Genomic DNA, 19,367 nt, shown 5'->3' with positions numbered 1-19,367 from the left:
AGCTCACTTCAAACTAGAGAGCCCAATGAGTGAGGCGTAAGAAGGATAGTGCTAATGCTCTCAGTAAGGCGTTCATGTTTTTCCCATTCTTTTATTTGTATAAGGACAAATGCGTATCATGCAGCCTGAAGGTAGTTTTTTACTTGAGTTGCATCTCACTCCTTACGTTTTACTTCCTGTGGGCATGAGCCACTGTTGATAGACCTAACAATTTCGGATGCCACCCAGCCACTCTCACGTAATGTTGTCAGTAGTAAATAAAAACGAAGAGTGTCACAAACGCACGAATTTCTAACCAGAAAAGGCAATATTTATGCTGTTAAAGTGCTGCCCATTCTATGTAGGGGCGCAGTAATCGTATCAGGTGCCTAAAAGTTTGGACAAATATAGTATACAAGCCATTCAGCGATGTAGTCAGCATAGAAACTCTCGCTCATGTGAACGGAACAGCGTTGATTTCACGACGAGCCTTTCCACTGTGCATGAGACTTATCTGTGTTTTGGAAAAAAAATGATGGTTTACCAGCGAGCTACGGGTTTGCCCTTCAGATTCACTCTGGGTCTGTGAAGCGAACCGTAGAATTTCCTAGCTTTAATGGGGCAAGGTGGACGCAGGTGTGCACATATACCGCCTTCCGGGAATTGTAGCACCCCGGATTTTGGGAATTTCAGCAGCGATGACTCTGACTGTTCAGGTGAATACACATTCGCAAGCAAAAAAGAAGAAACAACAGGTTTAGTCCAGGCAGCAAACGAAGACAATATATTTCAAAATTTCACGTCACTACAGATGTACTGGTAAATGCTAGTGATGGAGCAGGCAAGTAGCTTATAGGCCTGTGTCTAAGATCTGCTCCCTCAACTGGTGGAAGTTGAACTACACTGCACAATTGGCGGAAGTGCTTTAAGTTGTTCAGGTACCCTTGTGTAACAGTCAATGGATATCCAATAAAGCTTAGAATATCACGTGAGAATGTTCAGTTTGCAAAAATTGTGTGCAAAGAAGAAGTTTAGCTTCCTGCCTAATCGCTTGTACCTAGTGAGTTCGTGTTTGCTGGTAAATGATTTCGTATGGAAGGGAATTTCTATCTTAAGTGTTGAACATCAATGAGGAAAAAAGGAAAAGGGAGTAACGTTAGTTTTATTTTGGCGAAATTCTCTTCCTGTAGTTCGTTTTTGCAATCGATTTTATGAACTGATTTTATAAATTGTCGAGTCACAAAAATGCTAAATTCCATTGCTTAGAACACAATACTAACGAATTTATCTAGTTGCCAGGGTTCAGGGATAAATTGCTGGACAAATTGCAGCTATCCTCTGAACTGCAGGAAGCGACTTGCCACAGAGGACTCGACGTATTCAAGGTGGATGAAAGGTTACTTGATTTCGCAATCTGCAACACTGGAGTGCAAATGCTAACTGAACACCTGAGATCAAATAAATACTCACCTGCCGTGAACTCAATTTCAACCGGGTTGTCTTCCCCCTAACAGTAACGCAAGGTTCTTTACTGCATGAAGGAAGCGTCACTCTCATCACGGAAACATCCATGGAGCCTGTGCAACATGGAGAGACAGAATGGTGGACATATCAGGTGTATCTACGGCCAGCAGAAATTCCCCCCTTACGAACACTCTTTTCGAGGTGTATTTAGGGATCTAGAATCCGACGAAACCAGAGGAAAATAAAAGAGTTGTAAAACAATTACAGCCCACAAATGAAATTTTAAAAACAAACATGGGACAGGTCAATCGCCAGTTGTCTAGATTAATATAGCTTCCACGGACTAAAGAAACGTGTTCTTTTGAAGTAACACCAAAAGACTGAGTTTCGGTTTAGCGAAAATACGCCGCGGAATTTTAGTACGTTCGATTGTCATTTATGTCCAGTATCGGTGAACCATTTCTGGTTGACTGTTTCGGTTGACCCGAAACAGAGAAAAATTGGCAAATTCATATAGCTGTGGCATAAACATTGATGAACGTTTGTAAAGCTGGCATCTCGCTTGAGGAAGCGGCCCAACTAACCACTGCTCCAACTCACCCATTGCTTTGACTCCGGAGATAAGCAATATGGGCAAGAAAATAAGACTGAAGAATTAATTGCTGGCAGTCAACCTTTGTCGCTGACTGTCGTGATCCAAAACTGGTCTTGGGCGAATGACAGAAGAACGTTCTGAATGGGGCCAACCAGAATTTTTCCATGTGCTTGGTCATCCTTTATGGTGTTAGGGTCAACCAATTTACGGATATCAGAGAGCGACAACGCTATAGTGGAAATAAAGTGCACATTGCGACCGTCCACATCAAATGCTGGGGCGGAGTTCGTGATTACAATTAGACGATACATGAACAAGAAATTTCGTTGGCTACATTGGCGTGTGCTGTCCAAGGAACAAGTATCACGTTTTGCCAAGACTTGCAGCTTGGTATGGGACAGTCATTTAGCCAGATAATTGTCTATTCCTAATACAATGCAAAATTCACAAGTGTTGTGGCCGTCTTCAGTTGGAAAAAGACTCCAAGTTTTTGCTCGCCGAAAAAAAATGCACTGCCCTCAAAAACGCAAATTTATTAGAGGAAAAATAATATTTCACCCGGCAACATTGGTAAGTTGAAAACTCCCTATTCGTTAAGTTCCTATCACAGTCTGCTCGGAAAAATCTAGTCATCATACTGGAACCCTAAACAAAATCCATTTGGGGTGCAACAGTTCTGGTAACAGTGTGGAATCCTGCATCTTGTATCAACTATAAGCTTTCACCACAAAATATCCAGTAAGCCGGGAATTATCCCTGGAAGCTTACCACAATCTCTGAAGTTTAAACTCTCTGTCAGCATCGATAAACCGAGAAGCAGACCACACGTCAAAGCTACTCTCAAGTAGTGCATCCCTGGGTCAGGTTTTGCACAAGAACCAATGCTTTATATATGCCTATGACTTTAGACTCGTGTTCTAGTAAGCTGATCCTGATTCAATGCTCCCTATGTGAACGTGGCTCCATGGCTTTCCCGAATTTAAATCAGTGTGGGTAGCAAGGGTCTATAAGAACAACGGAATTAAAATAGGTAAACCAAGTTTTGATGTTTTAGGCTTTCCGTAGGCACATGTGATCTACAACCCCGTGTTTATTTTCTCCATGTAGTCAGTTGGTGGTAACATCTGTAGCTTTTGGAATAGGCAAGAAATAAAATTCTTTGTCTGCGAATTGCAAGTATGGTTTCACCCGCCAAAAATGCCTTATTCGGGGCGAACGTATTTTTAAAATACAGAAGATTCTTTAGTTTTATTTAGCCATAGATGTGTGCGCGTATTCCAGACAGTCAAACAAAAAGAGTTGTCAAAAGTAACTTCGAAAACAGCCCCAGGTCAAAAGTGAAAACTAGGGTTGGAAGTCTCAGCAATTATCCGTTACGAACCTTCGCAATTTTCATCCAAGCTCAAAATTATCTGTCTGTCTTGGAAAATGAGAAACCGTACGTCCGGCAGTTTGAAAAAAGCTCGTCCGGATCTGCCTTCCTTACACTTGTCGGTGATTCAAGCCATCGACACCGCGTAGACCGCATCGATTAAGGTAGATTTTTCAGTGTCATTCCATAGGTTTATTGGACTATTTGAACCATAAGGGCAGTGTAAGATCAATTCGTTTTCGTTTGAATATCCTTGATCTGATGTCAAATATTCACCCTCTTCATATTGAGCATGCTGCCCCATCAAGTCCAAGGGTCACACAATAACGAATAAGATTTTGTCGAGTAATTACCGGTGCGGAGAGAGCCTGCAACAGAAAAACCGGCAGCGAATGCAAACAGGAATTCACGTCACGCAGATGGGTCTTGTGATTGAATTCTGGACAGCATGGTGCAAAAATTGACGAAAGCCCGTGTGTGCTTATCGTATGCACAAGTTGTAAATGGTAATTTGAGACAGACAGCCAAGTAAACCTAGCAGATACGACTCCAAACAAACCTTTAGATACTGCACCGAAACTAACTGGCTAACTAATTCTTCAAAGCGTACTCGCTGAGTCATGCTAATGTTTATCACGTCAAAATAGTGATTGTCTCTGACTGTTCGTGGGATACGCATACGAATGCAAAAAAAGAAAAAGGAACAATTTAAGTCCAGGCAGTGAACGAAGTCAGTATATTTCAAAATGTGATTTCGTTACAGATGTACTAGTGCACAATACTGATGGAGCCGGCAAGTAGCCTGTAGGAAGGTGTCCAATTTCCGCCTCCGCACACTACACTGTACAACCAGGGGAATTGCATTAAACCGTTCAGGTACAATTGTGCGACAATCAATGAATAGTCGGAAAAGTTTAAAATGGCACGTCATAATGTTCAGTTGCCAAAAACCGTGTGCAAACAAGAGATTTAGTTTCCTGTCTAGTCGCGTTTTACTGGACAGTCCGCGTTGGCTGATAAACAATATCTACCTTCAGTGTAAAACAGCAATGATGAAAACAAGGGGAAGGGAGACCCGGTGGTTTTATTTTGGCGAACTGTTTTGTTATATTTTGGTTTTGTTGTTCTTTTTATTAATTGCGAATTGTAACCCAGCTGATGACGTCGAGTCATTAGAAATGCAAAATTTCACTTGCGTTGGACACAGTACTAACTACTGATATTAGTCACCGGTGCCGACAGATAAGTTGCTGGACAAACTAAAGCGATTTCCCGAATTATGCGAAGCGACTCGCCACATTGAACCGGATATACTTAAAGTGGATGAAATGTTAGTTGATATCGCAATCTGCGACACTGGATTGCAAATTTTAGCTGAACACCTGGGATCAAACAATTACTCACCTTCCGCGAACGCAATTTCAACCGGGACTGTTTTCCCCCTAACAATAACGCAGGGTTCTTTACTGCACGGATAAAGCGTTAACCTCATCTCGGAAACGTCCATGGAACCTGAAGAGGCAGAATGATGAAGTTATCAGGTGTAACTACGGTTAGCGCGAGTTCCACGAAACCGCAGCGTGAAATTATTTATGTGAAAAATAAATGTGCAAGCAGAAATACCCTCCTTACGTACACTTTTTTCAAGGTCTATTCAGCGGCCTAGAATCCGATGAAACCAGAGAGAAATAAAAGTGTTGTAAATGCAGTAATTACAGTCCACAAATAAAAGTATCAAACAAACAGGGGACACGTTTATCGCCAAATTTCTAGCTTGATCTAGCCTCCACGAACCAAAGAAGCGCGTTCGTTGGTAGTAACAGCAAACGACTGCGGTTCAATCTGCCGAAAATACGCCACGATATTTTGGTACGCTCGATAGTTAGTCCTGAACATGTCCAAAGCGGGTCAAGCATTTCAAGACAGTTGGTTTGCCAGAAACGGAGGAGAAACTGCCGTTCGTCAGCAAATTCACGTAGCGGTGGCATAAACATTGATGTACGTTTGTACAGCTGACATCCTCCGGAAACGGGCAACACGGACACGAAAAAAAGACGCGAGAATTAATTTCCGGGTTAACTGTACCGTGGGCAATCAACCTTTGTCTTTGAGAGTAATCCAAAACTGGACAGTTAGGTGTCGGTCATAGCTGATTTGGCCAAGTAGTCGTACATCCCTTGGTGAAATGCAAACTTCACAGGCGTGTTCGCCCCTATTGAGAAAAGAACTTCACGGGGACGTTTCTGCTCGAAAGTGTAGCGGAAATGAAAGAAACACATTTTTAGCGGACACATAACTACCTCTCTTACGGGGGAAACCTTTACCGAAAACTGTCCTCAAAAATACAAAGTTATTAGGGGAAAAATATTATTTCGCCTGGCAGCATTAGTTAAGTAAAAACTCGGTCCTGTCGGTAAAGTCTTGCCGTCCTACTGGAACTCTGGACAAAATCCAGGTGAGGCGTAACAGATCAGACGCAATGTGGAATCATGTGTCTTGTACCACCTTAGAGGTTTCACAACAAAACGTCTTTTATGCTGGGAATTATTCTTGGAAGCTTACCACAATCGCTGAAGTTCAAACTCTTTGTGAGAATCAATAGACCGAAAAGCAGACCACGCGTCAAAACTACCCTCAAGCGCAGCATTCCCGGATCATTTCGCATATGTACAAGCGCCATATATATGGCTATGAGTTTAATACTCGTACTTTGGTAACCTGAACATGATTCATCACGCCTTAGGTGAACGTTGCACCATGGCTTCCTCGAATGTAAATCAGTGTGAGTAGCAAGGGTTTGGCAAAACAATGGAATACAAAGAGGCAAACCCAGTTCACATATTTTAGACTATACGTAGGCACATGTGACATACAACCCCCAACTTTATTTTGTCAAGGTAGTCAACTCGTAATAATGTCTGTAGTCTGTAGAGGATGCGAGAAATGATGGTTCATTGTCTGAAAAATATAAGTATAGTTACACACAAGCTAAAATTGCTTTGTTCGAGGCGAATGTATTTTCGAAATACAGAAATGTATAGAGTTTTATTTAGCCATAAATCTTTGCCCGTACTCCAGACAGTCAAACCAAAAGAATTGGAGAAAGTAACTTCAAAAAAAGCCCCAGGTCAGAGGTGAGAACTAGGGCCAGAAGCATTCAGAAATCATTTGTTACGAAGCTTCACAATTTTCATCCATCATCATCGAAATCTCCTGTCTGTTTTGGTTAATCAAAACGGTACGTCCAGCATTTTGTCAATGATTCCAGTCATCGGCAATGCGTCGACCGCAGCGATTAACGTACAATTGACAGTGTCTTTCCAGACGTCTATTGGAATATTTGAAAAAAACAAGGTCATTTTTTTGCATATCCTTGATCTGATGACAACTGCTTTGGCCTCCTCATTTTGAGCCAGATATCCCTTCAAATCCACAGATCACAAAATTTCGAATAAGAGTTTGTTGTTTAAGTTGCGATGCAAAGTTGAAGCCTGCAACGGAAAAAGCGACAGCGAAAGCGAGCAGGACTTCACTTCACACAGTGCAGCCCGTCGAAGGAATTGGAGGGAGCTAGGTAGCAAAATTGTCCGAAGCCCTGGTATGCTTTTAACAATAATGATGATGTTTATCTACAACCTGTGGGTGGCATAAAGTCCGGCATGATCATACGTTTGCAGTCCGAAGGAAGCATGACCGCGGAATTTGCGGAGATGCGGATTGCACGAAAACATGACAGTCTCATCAACACTGGGGAATATCCGGTGAAATAATAATAAAATGTCTCTTCCCCAAATTGTGGGGAACAAGAGGCATGAGGTGCGACTAGCTCAAAGACCGCCAGCTGGAATAAGCAAATTCTAAAATGTGATTGGAGACTGACGGAAGATGAACAAGATTCTTTTCAGACTAGTAAACCGAGAACAAAGGACTCCAAACAGAACTGCAGCGAAGCTTCCTGGATAGCCATTTCTTCAACCCATCCTCCCTGAAACAGTAAGTCTTGTTAACGTTTATCGCAACAAAATATTGATTGCTTTGTACAGGTTGCGAATTGCGTGATTGTACAACCAATATACATGGCGAGATTTACGAATTCATTGTAAACTAGCTTATATACGAAGACAAGAATAATATCCATGAATATGTCACATATTATGATCAGCTTTCCTGTGCAAACTTTTCCCTAACATTGTTAAGTATGTGAAAAGTATTCCGTTTTTTATGAAAAAAATCTTTCCAATATCTGAGCATCCGGTCGTATTGGACAAAGAACCATTTCGCAGAAACTGTCTGGACAGGGCGTTTCAACGGGTCATGAAACCAAATGATATGGGTCCCTTTCACACCTCCTGTTAGGTGTCCGAATAACGGGAAGCGCGCCAAATCGGGCATTTAGGCCGAATATATGGGTTAGGGTGCTGGAATTTTTTAAGACTGAGTGGGAACCTCATGTCTGCCATGAATTTGATCCTCGCTAAGAAGAGCCGACAGCGTTTTCATCGTCACCATACCAGCGAAAAACCAGTTGATTGCCTTGGGATGATATCAGGCGGAGAGATTTTCCGACAACAACCAAACATGCTGAGACACTCAGGCGCATGGCCATCGTAATTTCTTACTCCCAGGTATGTTTCAATCACAGAAAACGGAAGTGAAACCTGATTCCAGTCCGGACCGTTTTTCGATATTAGGATAGTTTTGTGGAGGAAGATCGGATCACCGAATTGCAGACGAAAAATGAACAGCACAAGAAATGACTAAGGATGAAGGCGTGAATTGCTTGGTGAATTTGATTGCGTGGTAGAGAGATATCATTGTTATTGTCCATCTTGCTGAGCATGCGCTTAATCTGTTGGAGACAGAATGAAACGTTCCTTTGCATTTCTCAGTACCACTGATGGAAAACGTATTCATGCCAGAACTAACTATAACATTGATGGTGTCTGAGACCATTAACCCAGCAGATGCAGGGACTGCACAACCTCTTCCTTGATGGTCTTAGATGCTGCTCGGAAGCAAAAGACGTGCTTCAGTTGTGCCCGAACCTACAGTCAAATTGCACACAAAATATCTACGTCAATCATATTTACACAGATTTCAACGAAGTTCGAATTCGTGCCGATTACTTTGATTATCCTCTAAGAGTTTCTTTGCACAACACATGCTCCCTTTTGCTTTCACCTAAGGATATTTCTCCCAAGATAAACGACGGCGACTAGTTTGCGACTTAGGTTCTTTTCGAAGTTCGCATCCTAATTTATGAGTGACAAGTACCCGGGCTCATTCCAGTACAGTCGATTGTAATGTGGAGAAAAAACTGCGCCAGCACACTTCACAGAGTCGCCGCATGCCTTGACGACGGGATGAACGTAGGGCCACGAATAAAAACCCAGTAGGACACTATGGGAGTCGGCTAAATAGAACAGGTGATTTGCTGAGTTGTGTGAAGTACCGCAGTTTCTTATTGACCAAGGTAGCCAGCGCCCAGACCCGTCGAATATCGACACAATCGCAGGAATGAAATGTTGCCGAACTGAAGTTTGTAATCATTAGCTACCACTGCGCCTACCAGCCAAATGAACACCTTTCGCTGATATCTTTCAATCAGTTTTTGACCTAGGAATGTCGGTGAGGTTTTTCACGCGACCGCAAGCTTGCATATGAAGAAGCAAAGACAATGTTGCTATCGGAACTTTTGCTTACGCAATTGTACCTCCGCGCATCATACCGCGGAATCGCTACAGTCATAACTCACACATTCCTTGATTGTATGCAGATGGAAATCGCTCACGCCACCGGGATGTTTGCTCAGGCACAAATCAATTTCCAAGTGATTGAGAGAGAAACGCTAGCCCTCACTATTAACGTGATGTTCCACAAAGTAACTTCGAAATGTAACTTTTGTGACGGATCACAAAACACTGTTGCTTGTATTTGTTTCCAAGTGGCAGGTGACACCGTTGCACCAATTGTTATGGTCACACCGAAAGTCCGAGTTATGAGTTTTGAGATCATGAACCAATTGCGCGTGACATTTGGCCCGCAGCTAACCAGAAGTTACGCAGCTGACAACCGCCGCTGCCTTTGCCACAAATTGAAGAGCCATGTGAATTCTTCCGGGCCAATTAACCGACAAAGCTTCCTCATCATTAATGATGCATTCCGTAAGTGGCCTGAAGTCCTTTTTGTGTCTGAGATATCAACGAAAGATGAACCATCACTAAACCACGGGGTCTGTTTCCAATGTTCGGAATCTCTGAAATTGGTGTGTACGACAGTCGTGTCGTACTCATATCCCACCAGTTTGGTGCTTTTGTTCGAGAATAGTGCATCACGTATTTTATTAAAAAAAACATTCCACTCCAACCCAACCATGAAGATAAACGGTTCAAAGACACCGGTAAACGCGCCTTGATTATGAAAAATCCTCGGAATGGTTAAAGATAAATTATGGTGCACCTGGTAATCCAGAGTTCCCCGATGATCGATTTCCAGAGGGGGCTATGTTGCACACAGGGCTGAGTTTTACCCATATCGCTACCCTGCACCCGATCACAAAATGTAGTAAATTAACGTTCCAGTCTGGAATTCTGGTGCTTGTGAACGAATATTGACTTTGGCACAGGAATGGTACTGTTGGGCTTGATTTCAAAGGCATCAGAGAGGAGGTCTTACGCGTCTGGTTATGTTATTTATTTTGAAACTGGCATGTCAGTTGGGTAGGGCAACTTGATTGTTTTATCCCATGAACGGAACAAAGACTTGCTGGACCTCAGCTTGTTGTTGTATGCCTTCATTGTTCCAGGACAAGCAGCAAAAGCCACCGGTTCACAGCTCAGGTCAGATACATTGTCGCCACCAAGACGCATTACGGATTGCTCCAGCAAACTGGAAGAGCTTTTTTCAACCTGACCCGAGTCAACAGCTTTATTTCACACGGTAAAACGTTGTAGTCGGGACAAAACATTCATGGAATGAAGGAAGCGTGAGCGCTCCTATTCCAAAAATACATCTTTTCTGACTTCCTCATTTTCTGACTCTTCAAATTCGCAGACCGTAAACAGTTCTGGTACATCGGATTTGAACGTTTGCTGATTGAATATGTGATGACTACACAAATGTGACAAGTTGTTGCAACATAGACTTACAATGACTTTATTACCACCCATAGATTTCTAAAACCCCCTCAGTCTGCTCCGATCCTAAAGCTGATTGTGCAACTTTTGAAATATGTTTTGAAATGATGTGCCGAAATCATACGCGAACTTTTCTTCAGATTAGGTGAGTAGATGTAAGTGCGAGTGTTTTGGCTGAGGTAGGAATCACTTGGTCATACATGAGTATTCATGAATGTACGCATTTTAGTGACAGAAATATCTGTACTCATCAAAATATTGACACACACTAGCTCATAGAAAATGCCCACGACCTGAACCGTATGAACAAGCATCAGCTTGTTATCTACGTGTTCATGTGTGTCAATCTACGTCTTTTACTCGGGGGAAGTTTAACTATGAATAGAAGCCCATGCGGTATGGAGCCTAGATATAAATTGCCTATCATTACTCATTATTCCGCGGTGTTTGTATCACAACCGACTTCTTTTGCTGCCCGGTCAAGAATCTACGTCTACTTTCCAGACGAAATTGTTTTGATTTGGCACAGTATTTCTGATAGCATTTTAGATGGTACCTCCATCGCATTCAATGACCTTGGGTGGGCCCTCAAGCTGAACGATCGCATTTCACGTGATTTTATGAACAATGTGCCAGTGACATTGAAGTTAACAAATACTCGAACATAAGACGTAATGGTTTGCAAAAACGTTTATTTAGTCAAGTGGCCTTGACCTTGAAATTTACTAGAGTAGCGGAAACTTGTTTCTGTGAACATTCACCTACTTTCCACCCGTCTACTTCCAAAGCATTGGATAATCTAGTTGATTGATTGTGCGTCGAACTCCGGAGAATGTTGATCGCAACACATGTAGGATACGATAAAAATGGCATGAGGATACCCAAAACTCAATATACTGGCTGCTTATTAGTTATGTAAGGGGATTTGCGAATTTTGCGTGGGCATCGGTCATTGTTCCACCGACTGACAGCAATTCATTCCCCTAAAAGTGGACTACGGAGTGCCGCTTGGCTTTCCTTCTAGTTTAAAAATGGCCCATTCTTTTGAAGGCTAAACACCAGTGTAAACCCAAAGGATTTGTAGGACAGTGCAGTTCTCTAAAATGAAGCGAAGTTGGTAGAAGTGTTGGAAAACCAAAGACTTTTAGGCTGCTTACTATGGAGCAATACTCAGGAGTTCGTTCGTAAGCTCATCAACCGTGAAATGTTAGACATTTCCGCAATCGTCACAACATGTCATGTGGACTATATCATTTGAATGAAACTTCAAACTGCAGAAACGATGGTTTCTTGTCGTCAAACTAACTGTGCTGGCCGCCCAGGCTGTGCCCTATTTCTAATGAGGAAATGCACAAATTATTTATTCCAATTAAATTAATTAGACAACAGTTTTGTGACGGTAATCACAACATCGACTTCCTGATGTACCATTGGCCTCTAATAGTGGAAGCCGCAGATAATGCGTGGTTAACAAACTGCGTGTCACGTAGGGCAGTTGTCAGAAGACCATGCTAAAGGAAGACCTTGTATTCTCCATTTAAATTTTAAAGCAACTAACAGAAGGCGAAGGCATAGTGTTGAATCAAAGTGAGTGAGAATCGGGGTTATTGGTAAGCTGACAGGCAGCCGAAAATGCATGTGGGTTCATATGGGAAGCAACAACTCTCCGTTACGCATGATCAACATGATGTAAACCTGAGCCCTCCAGATGCCATCCTCCTGAGCCTGGCTGTATCTACGGGAAAACTAAGAATAAGAAAAGGTAATCGCAAAATTCCCTCGGAAAAATAGTGTCATGGCTCCCTTAGAGACATCTAGCCGGTGTCCTGGTAGGTTTATTGGCACGATAGACACCAGGTCATTTTGTTTTTCATGTGCTTTATTTTATTTTATTTTGTTTTCATATTTTATTCCTTCAGCCGAGTTCGTAGGAGGCGCGGTTTCATACATTTGAAAATGCGTACTTAGATTGTCACTCCTTGAGCTAGTGTTTTGTGGAACGCACTGGTACCTCGAGCGTCCTTGAACCACACGGGAAATTCACTTCGAAAGCATTTCTAAATGAACCATAGTGATGCGAAGAATGAACTGATGCGAAAAGCATGTGAACAACACGTTCATTTATGAAAACGGTCACCTGAATGTGAGGAAAGCACAGCACGGTGAATTTGAGAGCCTGCAGTTTTGAAAATTTGTGATTCCCAAGTTATTAGATTGAATTGCAGCTCCAAAATTACCGAATGCTCAACACTGCCATTCAGGGTTTTTTCACCAGGTGATGTATTGCAGCTATCACATATGAATAATTTCATCATTGTAGCACTATGTTGCATGTTTCGTATTGTATATATCATCATCATCGAAGGCATGACATCAGCGATCAACATCGATGCTCCACTGCCGCACAACCATGATTTATTTGAAAGCTTTATTTAAAGAAAGAGTGAAGGTGGAAGTTAAAGGGACTTATTTCTAGCTTATCACAATCATTACGAGGTGCCTACACCTCCAGACGCTCCCTCAGGCGATCTGGATAGAAACTGACATCGGTTGGCATCCACATACTGCAGCGTCTCCAACCAGGCGCATTCAGGATCACACGGTCCCAATCCTGGAAGGCGAGTAGCACCGACAGCACCCAAGCGTTTCGTGATCTCTTTCATAATCTGCCATGTCAAGGGTTGGCCACCTCTTTGTTTACGCCACTCTGAATTGGGCTTGGAAAGTAGCATTCTCTTCGGCGAACGATGGTTCGGCATACGCAACAGATGTCCCAAGCAACGCAGGTTCTGGTGCTGGACACATTCTCCAATGGAGTACCTGTTACATAACCGAAAACACGCTTTCTAACTGCCTCGTTACGGATTCACCGACACCAACCCACACGGGCTGTGCTACTGAGACAGCAATTGTCGAACACCTGAAGCCGTCTCAGTTCCGCTACTCTAATAGGCCAAGTCTCTCATCCATTCAAATATATATATACATATATATGTATTATATTATATATCTTTTATACATATCGCAAATTTTGTATGTATATGCATTGTATACATGTATATATTCAATATTGTATATGTGTTTGTTGTTTAGAAAGATAGCGTTGCGAATGGGTAACAGGTCATGTGACGTTAAACAGTGTACCGTCACACACGACCTGTACATTGGTTTGCATCGACCGTTGTACTATCAGACATTTCTCCCTGGGGCACCACAAAGTTACTCACCAAACGATAGATAATTCACGGAATCAGTTTCCCCCACAACACACACAGGTAGTCCGAATGTTTCATGTGTTTCACTGATCACGTTTGTTTAACCAACGTGGGTAAGTTGTGCGCTCCAATCAGGATCGCGGTTCGAAATAACCGGTTACGCTTTTCCATGCTCGTATACATCTCGCTGGCGTTATTGCCAGGGATATATACGAACACACGTATGACCGTTACGGTGGATACAGAAATTACAAAAGCCCAGTGGTGCAGCAAGTTTTCCAAGTTCAAAGGAAACATTCTGCTAGGTAACTCGTTTGACTGTCGTTCCACCACACCGTAGTCGCACGTTCCCTTAATTTGTATGCGCAGTGCGTTGCTCCTGCGATTACAACAGCTGACTGGACGCAGAAGTATACCGTGCTTCAACCATCCAGGGGTTTCCACAGTATCCGCACTTTGCCCTGTGAAGAAATTGTCCATTATTTTAGATCACTGTTGATGTGGTCGTACATAGTCACTAATATTTTAATAAAATTAAGGAATAATGCATCGACAAAATGCTGATCAATAAATGATTTTAGATCCTGTTGATGTGGTCGTACACAGTCACTAATATTTTAATAAAATTAAGGAATAATGCATCGACAAAATGCTGATCAATAAATGTCGTCAACCAACCAACAAGTAGATATCAGCTTGGTTTGGAGAGTGGTTCAACAATTTGTTCTGTAAACCACTCAGATTGGGTAAGAAACGAAATCAATGCGTATCCAGGAAACGGTGATCCAGCTACTTGCTTGCAACCAATGACCTGGTTAATTTTTTGAATAAGATGGTCGAGAAATCTCTCGGTTCGGTCAAAGGCAGAAGAATCTGGGTGAGTCATTCAGATGTCCCGGTTGAGTGACTGTCGTACGGAACTACCTGTTGAACAATTTGCAATTCCCTTGCGCTACTACTGAAACGCCCAAATTTCCCGAGGATTGAGGACAACCGTATATTTTTAATTAACTCGTGTGACATTTTTTCCAAGAACTGGAATGATGTGAGTTCTCCTGACACAGTTATTAGCAGGTGGATCGGAGTTTGATACACGGGTATTGAGCCAGAAATTCGGTCCCGTGGTGCAACGAAGCTGATGTCATGTACTTGGAGGTGAACTCTCAGATTACTATAAATTCGTGGCAACGTCTGGTCTCGGCATCACGCATATTATTTGGGAACTAGATTGGTAATAGTCCATCAGGCATGCATTTCATCGTCTTGGGTGGACCAGCGTGAGTGCTTTGTGTAACTGGTTTACCAGAAATGGATCAAGAACATGCGTCGCCGCTGATGCCGTAAGAAACTGGAACGAAGGTCCATGGTTTCTTCCTTTGATGATGCATGCATCGCCGCTGATTCCGTAAGAAACTGGAATGAAGTTCCACGGTTTCTTTTTTTGATGATAAGTTTGAGCATCGAAACTACGTGCTACCCCAGCCTGAGTAAAATTCCTCTCCGGGTAGCTAAACAAGTGCATAATCCGGATGTCCTTTCGCTCTTTATCCAAACACCATTCTGAAGCAAAGCGCTCCCTTGAGTAACGCGCTGTGTTCTCAGATGATACTTTTAGCGGGCCAACGTCACAGCAGGCATTTTCATGAAAACTTTCAACACCTCGGTTTCCTGGTAAAATGCACGGAAAAAATAAACGAGTGAAACATGCGAACATATTGGACTTGTGTGCCAGGTGAGTGGTGAATGATGAATGGTGGTCACTCTAACACCGTAAACGGTGCATGGCTCACAATCGCAAGGGAATGTTGTTTATCGACAACGCGCGAAGGTTGGTTGACCCTGTGTAGGCAGGATCCCATTAGCAAAAGTTTATGCGCGACTAACCAGAAAATCACGCAGCGGTGATTACGCACTGCATTTTTCCGGTCGATACGCCATATATCCGTGCCAAGGATTGCAGTTGGTATTCGGTGAAATTTGTTGTCACCCTGAAATGTTTTGCAAGGAGACTTTGTAACGTGAGACACCCGAATGTGTGATTGAAGACAATCGTCAATTAGCGAGTACTGAGATAATTATACTTTATGGAGTCAATACTGGATTTAAGTTTGAAGAATCACGGCAAATATAGTCAAGACGCGAACACCCGCTCCCGTTAACGACATTGGGAGGCCCCAGCCCCTGAGTGCTCAATTTCTGTGCGGTTCTGTTGGACCTCCCATGGAAGCGAGAGAACGAAAGCACCAAATTAATTTGCCAGGTACTAATGTCTGCGTTCTTCTTTAGAAGAATATAGCAACTTCGTATCTACAAGCTTGGGTCCAATGTGTAAATTTGTTGATCAACAGCGAAGTTGTGGCGCAAACTGCTTTGAAGAAATTCATGACACCGGTTATCTTTTCGTCCCGTTGCACTCCATCTGTTGCCCGTTCGACGAACAGATGAACGGCCACCTGATTCATATCAAGTTGGCCCACGTGAGCGGCCAATACTTTGGCAGATTGCCAAAGCTTCGGGTTCTATAAGGATCAACCTAATAGCGGGAAGTTGTGTTCCAAAGCACAAGCCCCGTAGACCGTTTAGATTGGATTTATCTAAACCGCTGTAACATGTCCGTTTCTTGAAGTTCAACCGGATTCAAAAGCCAGATACACGCCACACGCGATCAGACAACGCATCTGTTGTCGCGGTCTGTGAAGATTGAGCACGTGTTTACATGATTTGTTCTGCTTAACGGCTACCCATCGCTTTGAGCACCATGGGAATTGTCAGACAGCTCCATTTGATGTTCCAGTCAAGGTCATTAGGTGTTGTGCAAAGGCTTTCATACATTAACCCAGTCCAGGGGGTTATTGACGCCTTGCACTTTTATTCATGGAGGAAGAAGTATTCCGAAGCATGTGCTTTTCCAGGCATTTTATTTTGGTTTATGTCAGTGCACATCACTGTACTCGTGCTGCATTTGTCCGTTCTCTTAAAAAACGTGGTCTGGCAGAGAGAATTCTAGAGACCGGACAGGTAGTCATCTAAGAAATGGGTAAAACTCACCGAAAAGAATACATAAATGCGGCCTCCGTTCTCTTAAAAACGTGGTCTGGCAGAGAGAATTCTAGAGACCGGACAGGTAGTCATCTAAGAAATGGGTAAAACTCACCGAAAAGAATACATAAATGCGGCCTCGCTGTTCCAAATCTACGAATTCTGTAGCATGTCGGGAGACGAACTCGGCAGTTGGGCCGCCTCTATTTTCGGTCCAAAAACATTGAGTAACACAGGGTAACATCAGCACAAGTGAAGTTCTTTTATTAAGTCAACTGAGCTGCATTAGGTTGGGTGGGAAACTTTATTAAATGAGCATAAAAATGAACGGATAAGTGAATAAAAATAAAGTAATGAGAAGAAATGTGACAATGGGTCAATGAGTGGGGGGGCGATGGCTTGGTCCTCATGTGAAGTCTCATCTGGAGGGGTTTCCGAGTGACAGACGCAATTTTTATATCCCACACAACTGAACTTGTCAATCCAGGCATATGATCAACTGATCCAGCGAAAATATTGATTATCCGGGATTTTGGAGGGAGGCTAAATTGGTACACGAGCAGTTGTAAAATGGATCCAGACCAGTGGAATCAGTGCAGGTGTCTAAACTTATATAAACAAAATTATGCTTACCTACAACTCAAAGCGCAATTGGATCTTGCAGGCTCTAGACAGACATTTCCGAAGTTCATAAACCCCCATTGATACTGACCCGCCAAAATACCTCTAGTTCAGGTGATCCTCTGTACCGAACAAAGCCTGAACTCTCACGATATTATGAGGACCTTCTGGAGTTCTATCACCCAATGCCCCTTCTTCTAAAACTAGAGTGGTTTAACTTTCGTAAAAAGGTGCAATATAATGGCCACTCTCTCAGTGAGACATTTGACAACGTCTAATTAGAAAAAGATGCACTTTCCGTTTGTCAAGTACACCCGAAATATGTGCAACCTTGACACCACACACCCGTCAAAACGTCCTTAATCCTGAAACGTCAGAAATTGATGGACAAAGGGCTAAACCCTTAAGATCATGACCAGCATTTTTCGAGATTTAAACGTTGATGTTTCTCAGTAAGGGTGAAAAGGCTTTACAGTTTCTTATATTAAGCATAGAATATCTTCACTTATACGACTATATCCCTGCTATATATTTTGCAGCCGACTCGTCTTACTTTACATATCCAACGTGGAGTAATTGCTTAGAACATGTTAGTGGATGCTTTGTACCTCTCCTCGGTTTTTATGGTGCACATTCATGGGCGTTCTCCACTCAAAATGTCTCCACTCAAAATCCTGCCTTAATGCTACTGTTTGCGAGCGGAACTAAGGCCAAATCACGGTGCAGTTTCATCCAGCGAATACTAGGGAAAACGGTGATTTCTCGTTTGGCACGCTTAGGATCACGAAATATTGTGTACCCGAGAAGACGAACTGGTAACCTTACGTTTCCGGGGGAAACTTTCTAAAAAAGGGCGGAATGTGTCAATTTTTGGAGGCTACACGGGTTATTGAAGAAGCACCAGTGAGCATATTTTTAGATAGTAACGATTTCGTCGAATTTCTTTCGTTCACATTTACTGGCAAACTCAGAATAAAAATTGATGCGGACAGATAATGTTTGACAGAGGTTTTCGGGAAAGCCTTCATAGATGTCTTTCAATTTATCGGTCTCCTGCATTTACTTGTGTTTGCTGACACACGCCGCGGGGATCATTGACGGTACCACCGAAGGGTTATCCCAAAATGCATCGAAACTTGGCAGGACCACAGTATACCAAGGCGGTTATGTTTGGTTCACTGTTAAAAGTTAACCGGAGTCGCACAGGAATTGATAGTTCATCTACACAAAACCTAAGGTGTTTGATAGATATAAGGGTTTACGTATTCCGCTAACACCACGGTTGCAAACAGGGCTGCGTGCGTCATCTATTTGGCAGCGTGTTATCCAAGTCCTTCGTTTACATAACGCCCATGAGTAAATGCGTTCATCGCATAAGACTACACTTGGTCATTAAGTAATATGTTTGTATATCATCAACGCAAGGCGTGGGACACACCAAATGCCTACGCTAATCGTATTTTCGTGGTCTACTCGTTACCCACGACAAAAGTGCAAAACTAACCGCGGAAGCGAACCTTGTTTCACGGCTGCCGTTTTTGTCGCGGAACATTTGATGCGGCAATATACGTGAATTAACTGATTTGTTTTTAGTTCAGTATATTACGTTGTTTTTAAATAATCATAGTTTGAACATCGGAATGACAACAGTACACTTTGCGTTGCCACCCAAATAATTTCATCAGTTCATTCGCAGGAGACTTCGCCCTCAAGTTCACCGGATATCATACGACAACCAACCGCGTTAGCCCACGCAAAACCGTATACCGCAGCTGAGACAGGAATCGGCTAAAAGATAATATATCCTCATTGTGGAACAGGCGAACTTTTTTCAAATCTTACTGAGCATTTTGTCACTGGCTATTTATTACTTGCACGAAGTATTCCACCAATAACGCATTACTTTTTTCCACAGGATAATATAAAGGTTGAATAGAGATTTAGTC

General features: G+C 42.6%; 3 protein-coding genes across 3 annotated transcripts in view; all 3 read right to left on the bottom strand.

The window, feature by feature from the left end:
* Positions 1-521: 521 nt before the first annotated feature.
* On the bottom strand, positions 522-4,922 carry T265_15163 (hypothetical protein; the record flags this gene model as incomplete). The annotated part of the gene is made up of 4 exons (XM_009176878.1): positions 522-687; positions 1,450-1,556; positions 2,807-2,893; positions 4,815-4,922. Coding segments are annotated over 4 exons (462 nt in total), but the record flags the coding sequence as incomplete, so codon positions are not given.
* An 8,929-nt stretch (positions 4,923-13,851) lies between these two features.
* Positions 13,852-14,241, bottom strand: T265_10494 (hypothetical protein; the record flags this gene model as incomplete). The annotated part of the gene is made up of 1 exon (XM_009176877.1): positions 13,852-14,241. One exon carries the CDS (start codon positions 14,239-14,241, stop codon positions 13,852-13,854), a length of 390 nt encoding a protein of 129 aa, XP_009175141.1.
* Positions 14,242-16,043: 1,802 nt separating this feature from the next.
* The window catches only part of T265_10493 (hypothetical protein), a gene marked incomplete at both ends in the record, with an annotated part of 5,394 nt that continues 2,070 nt past the window's right edge, over positions 16,044-19,367 (bottom strand). Inside the window, one exon of the mRNA XM_009176876.1 lies at positions 16,044-16,280. Within this exon, the coding sequence (XP_009175140.1) occupies positions 16,044-16,280 (237 nt within the window). The remainder of the gene's footprint in view (positions 16,281-19,367) is intronic.

This window comes from Opisthorchis viverrini (assembly GCF_000715545.1).
Source record: "Opisthorchis viverrini unplaced genomic scaffold opera_v5_370, whole genome shotgun sequence".
Taxonomy (NCBI): domain Eukaryota; kingdom Metazoa; phylum Platyhelminthes; class Trematoda; order Opisthorchiida; family Opisthorchiidae; genus Opisthorchis; species Opisthorchis viverrini.
Note: the sequence above shows the minus strand (reverse complement) of the source record. Positions and strands in the feature narration are given on the sequence as shown.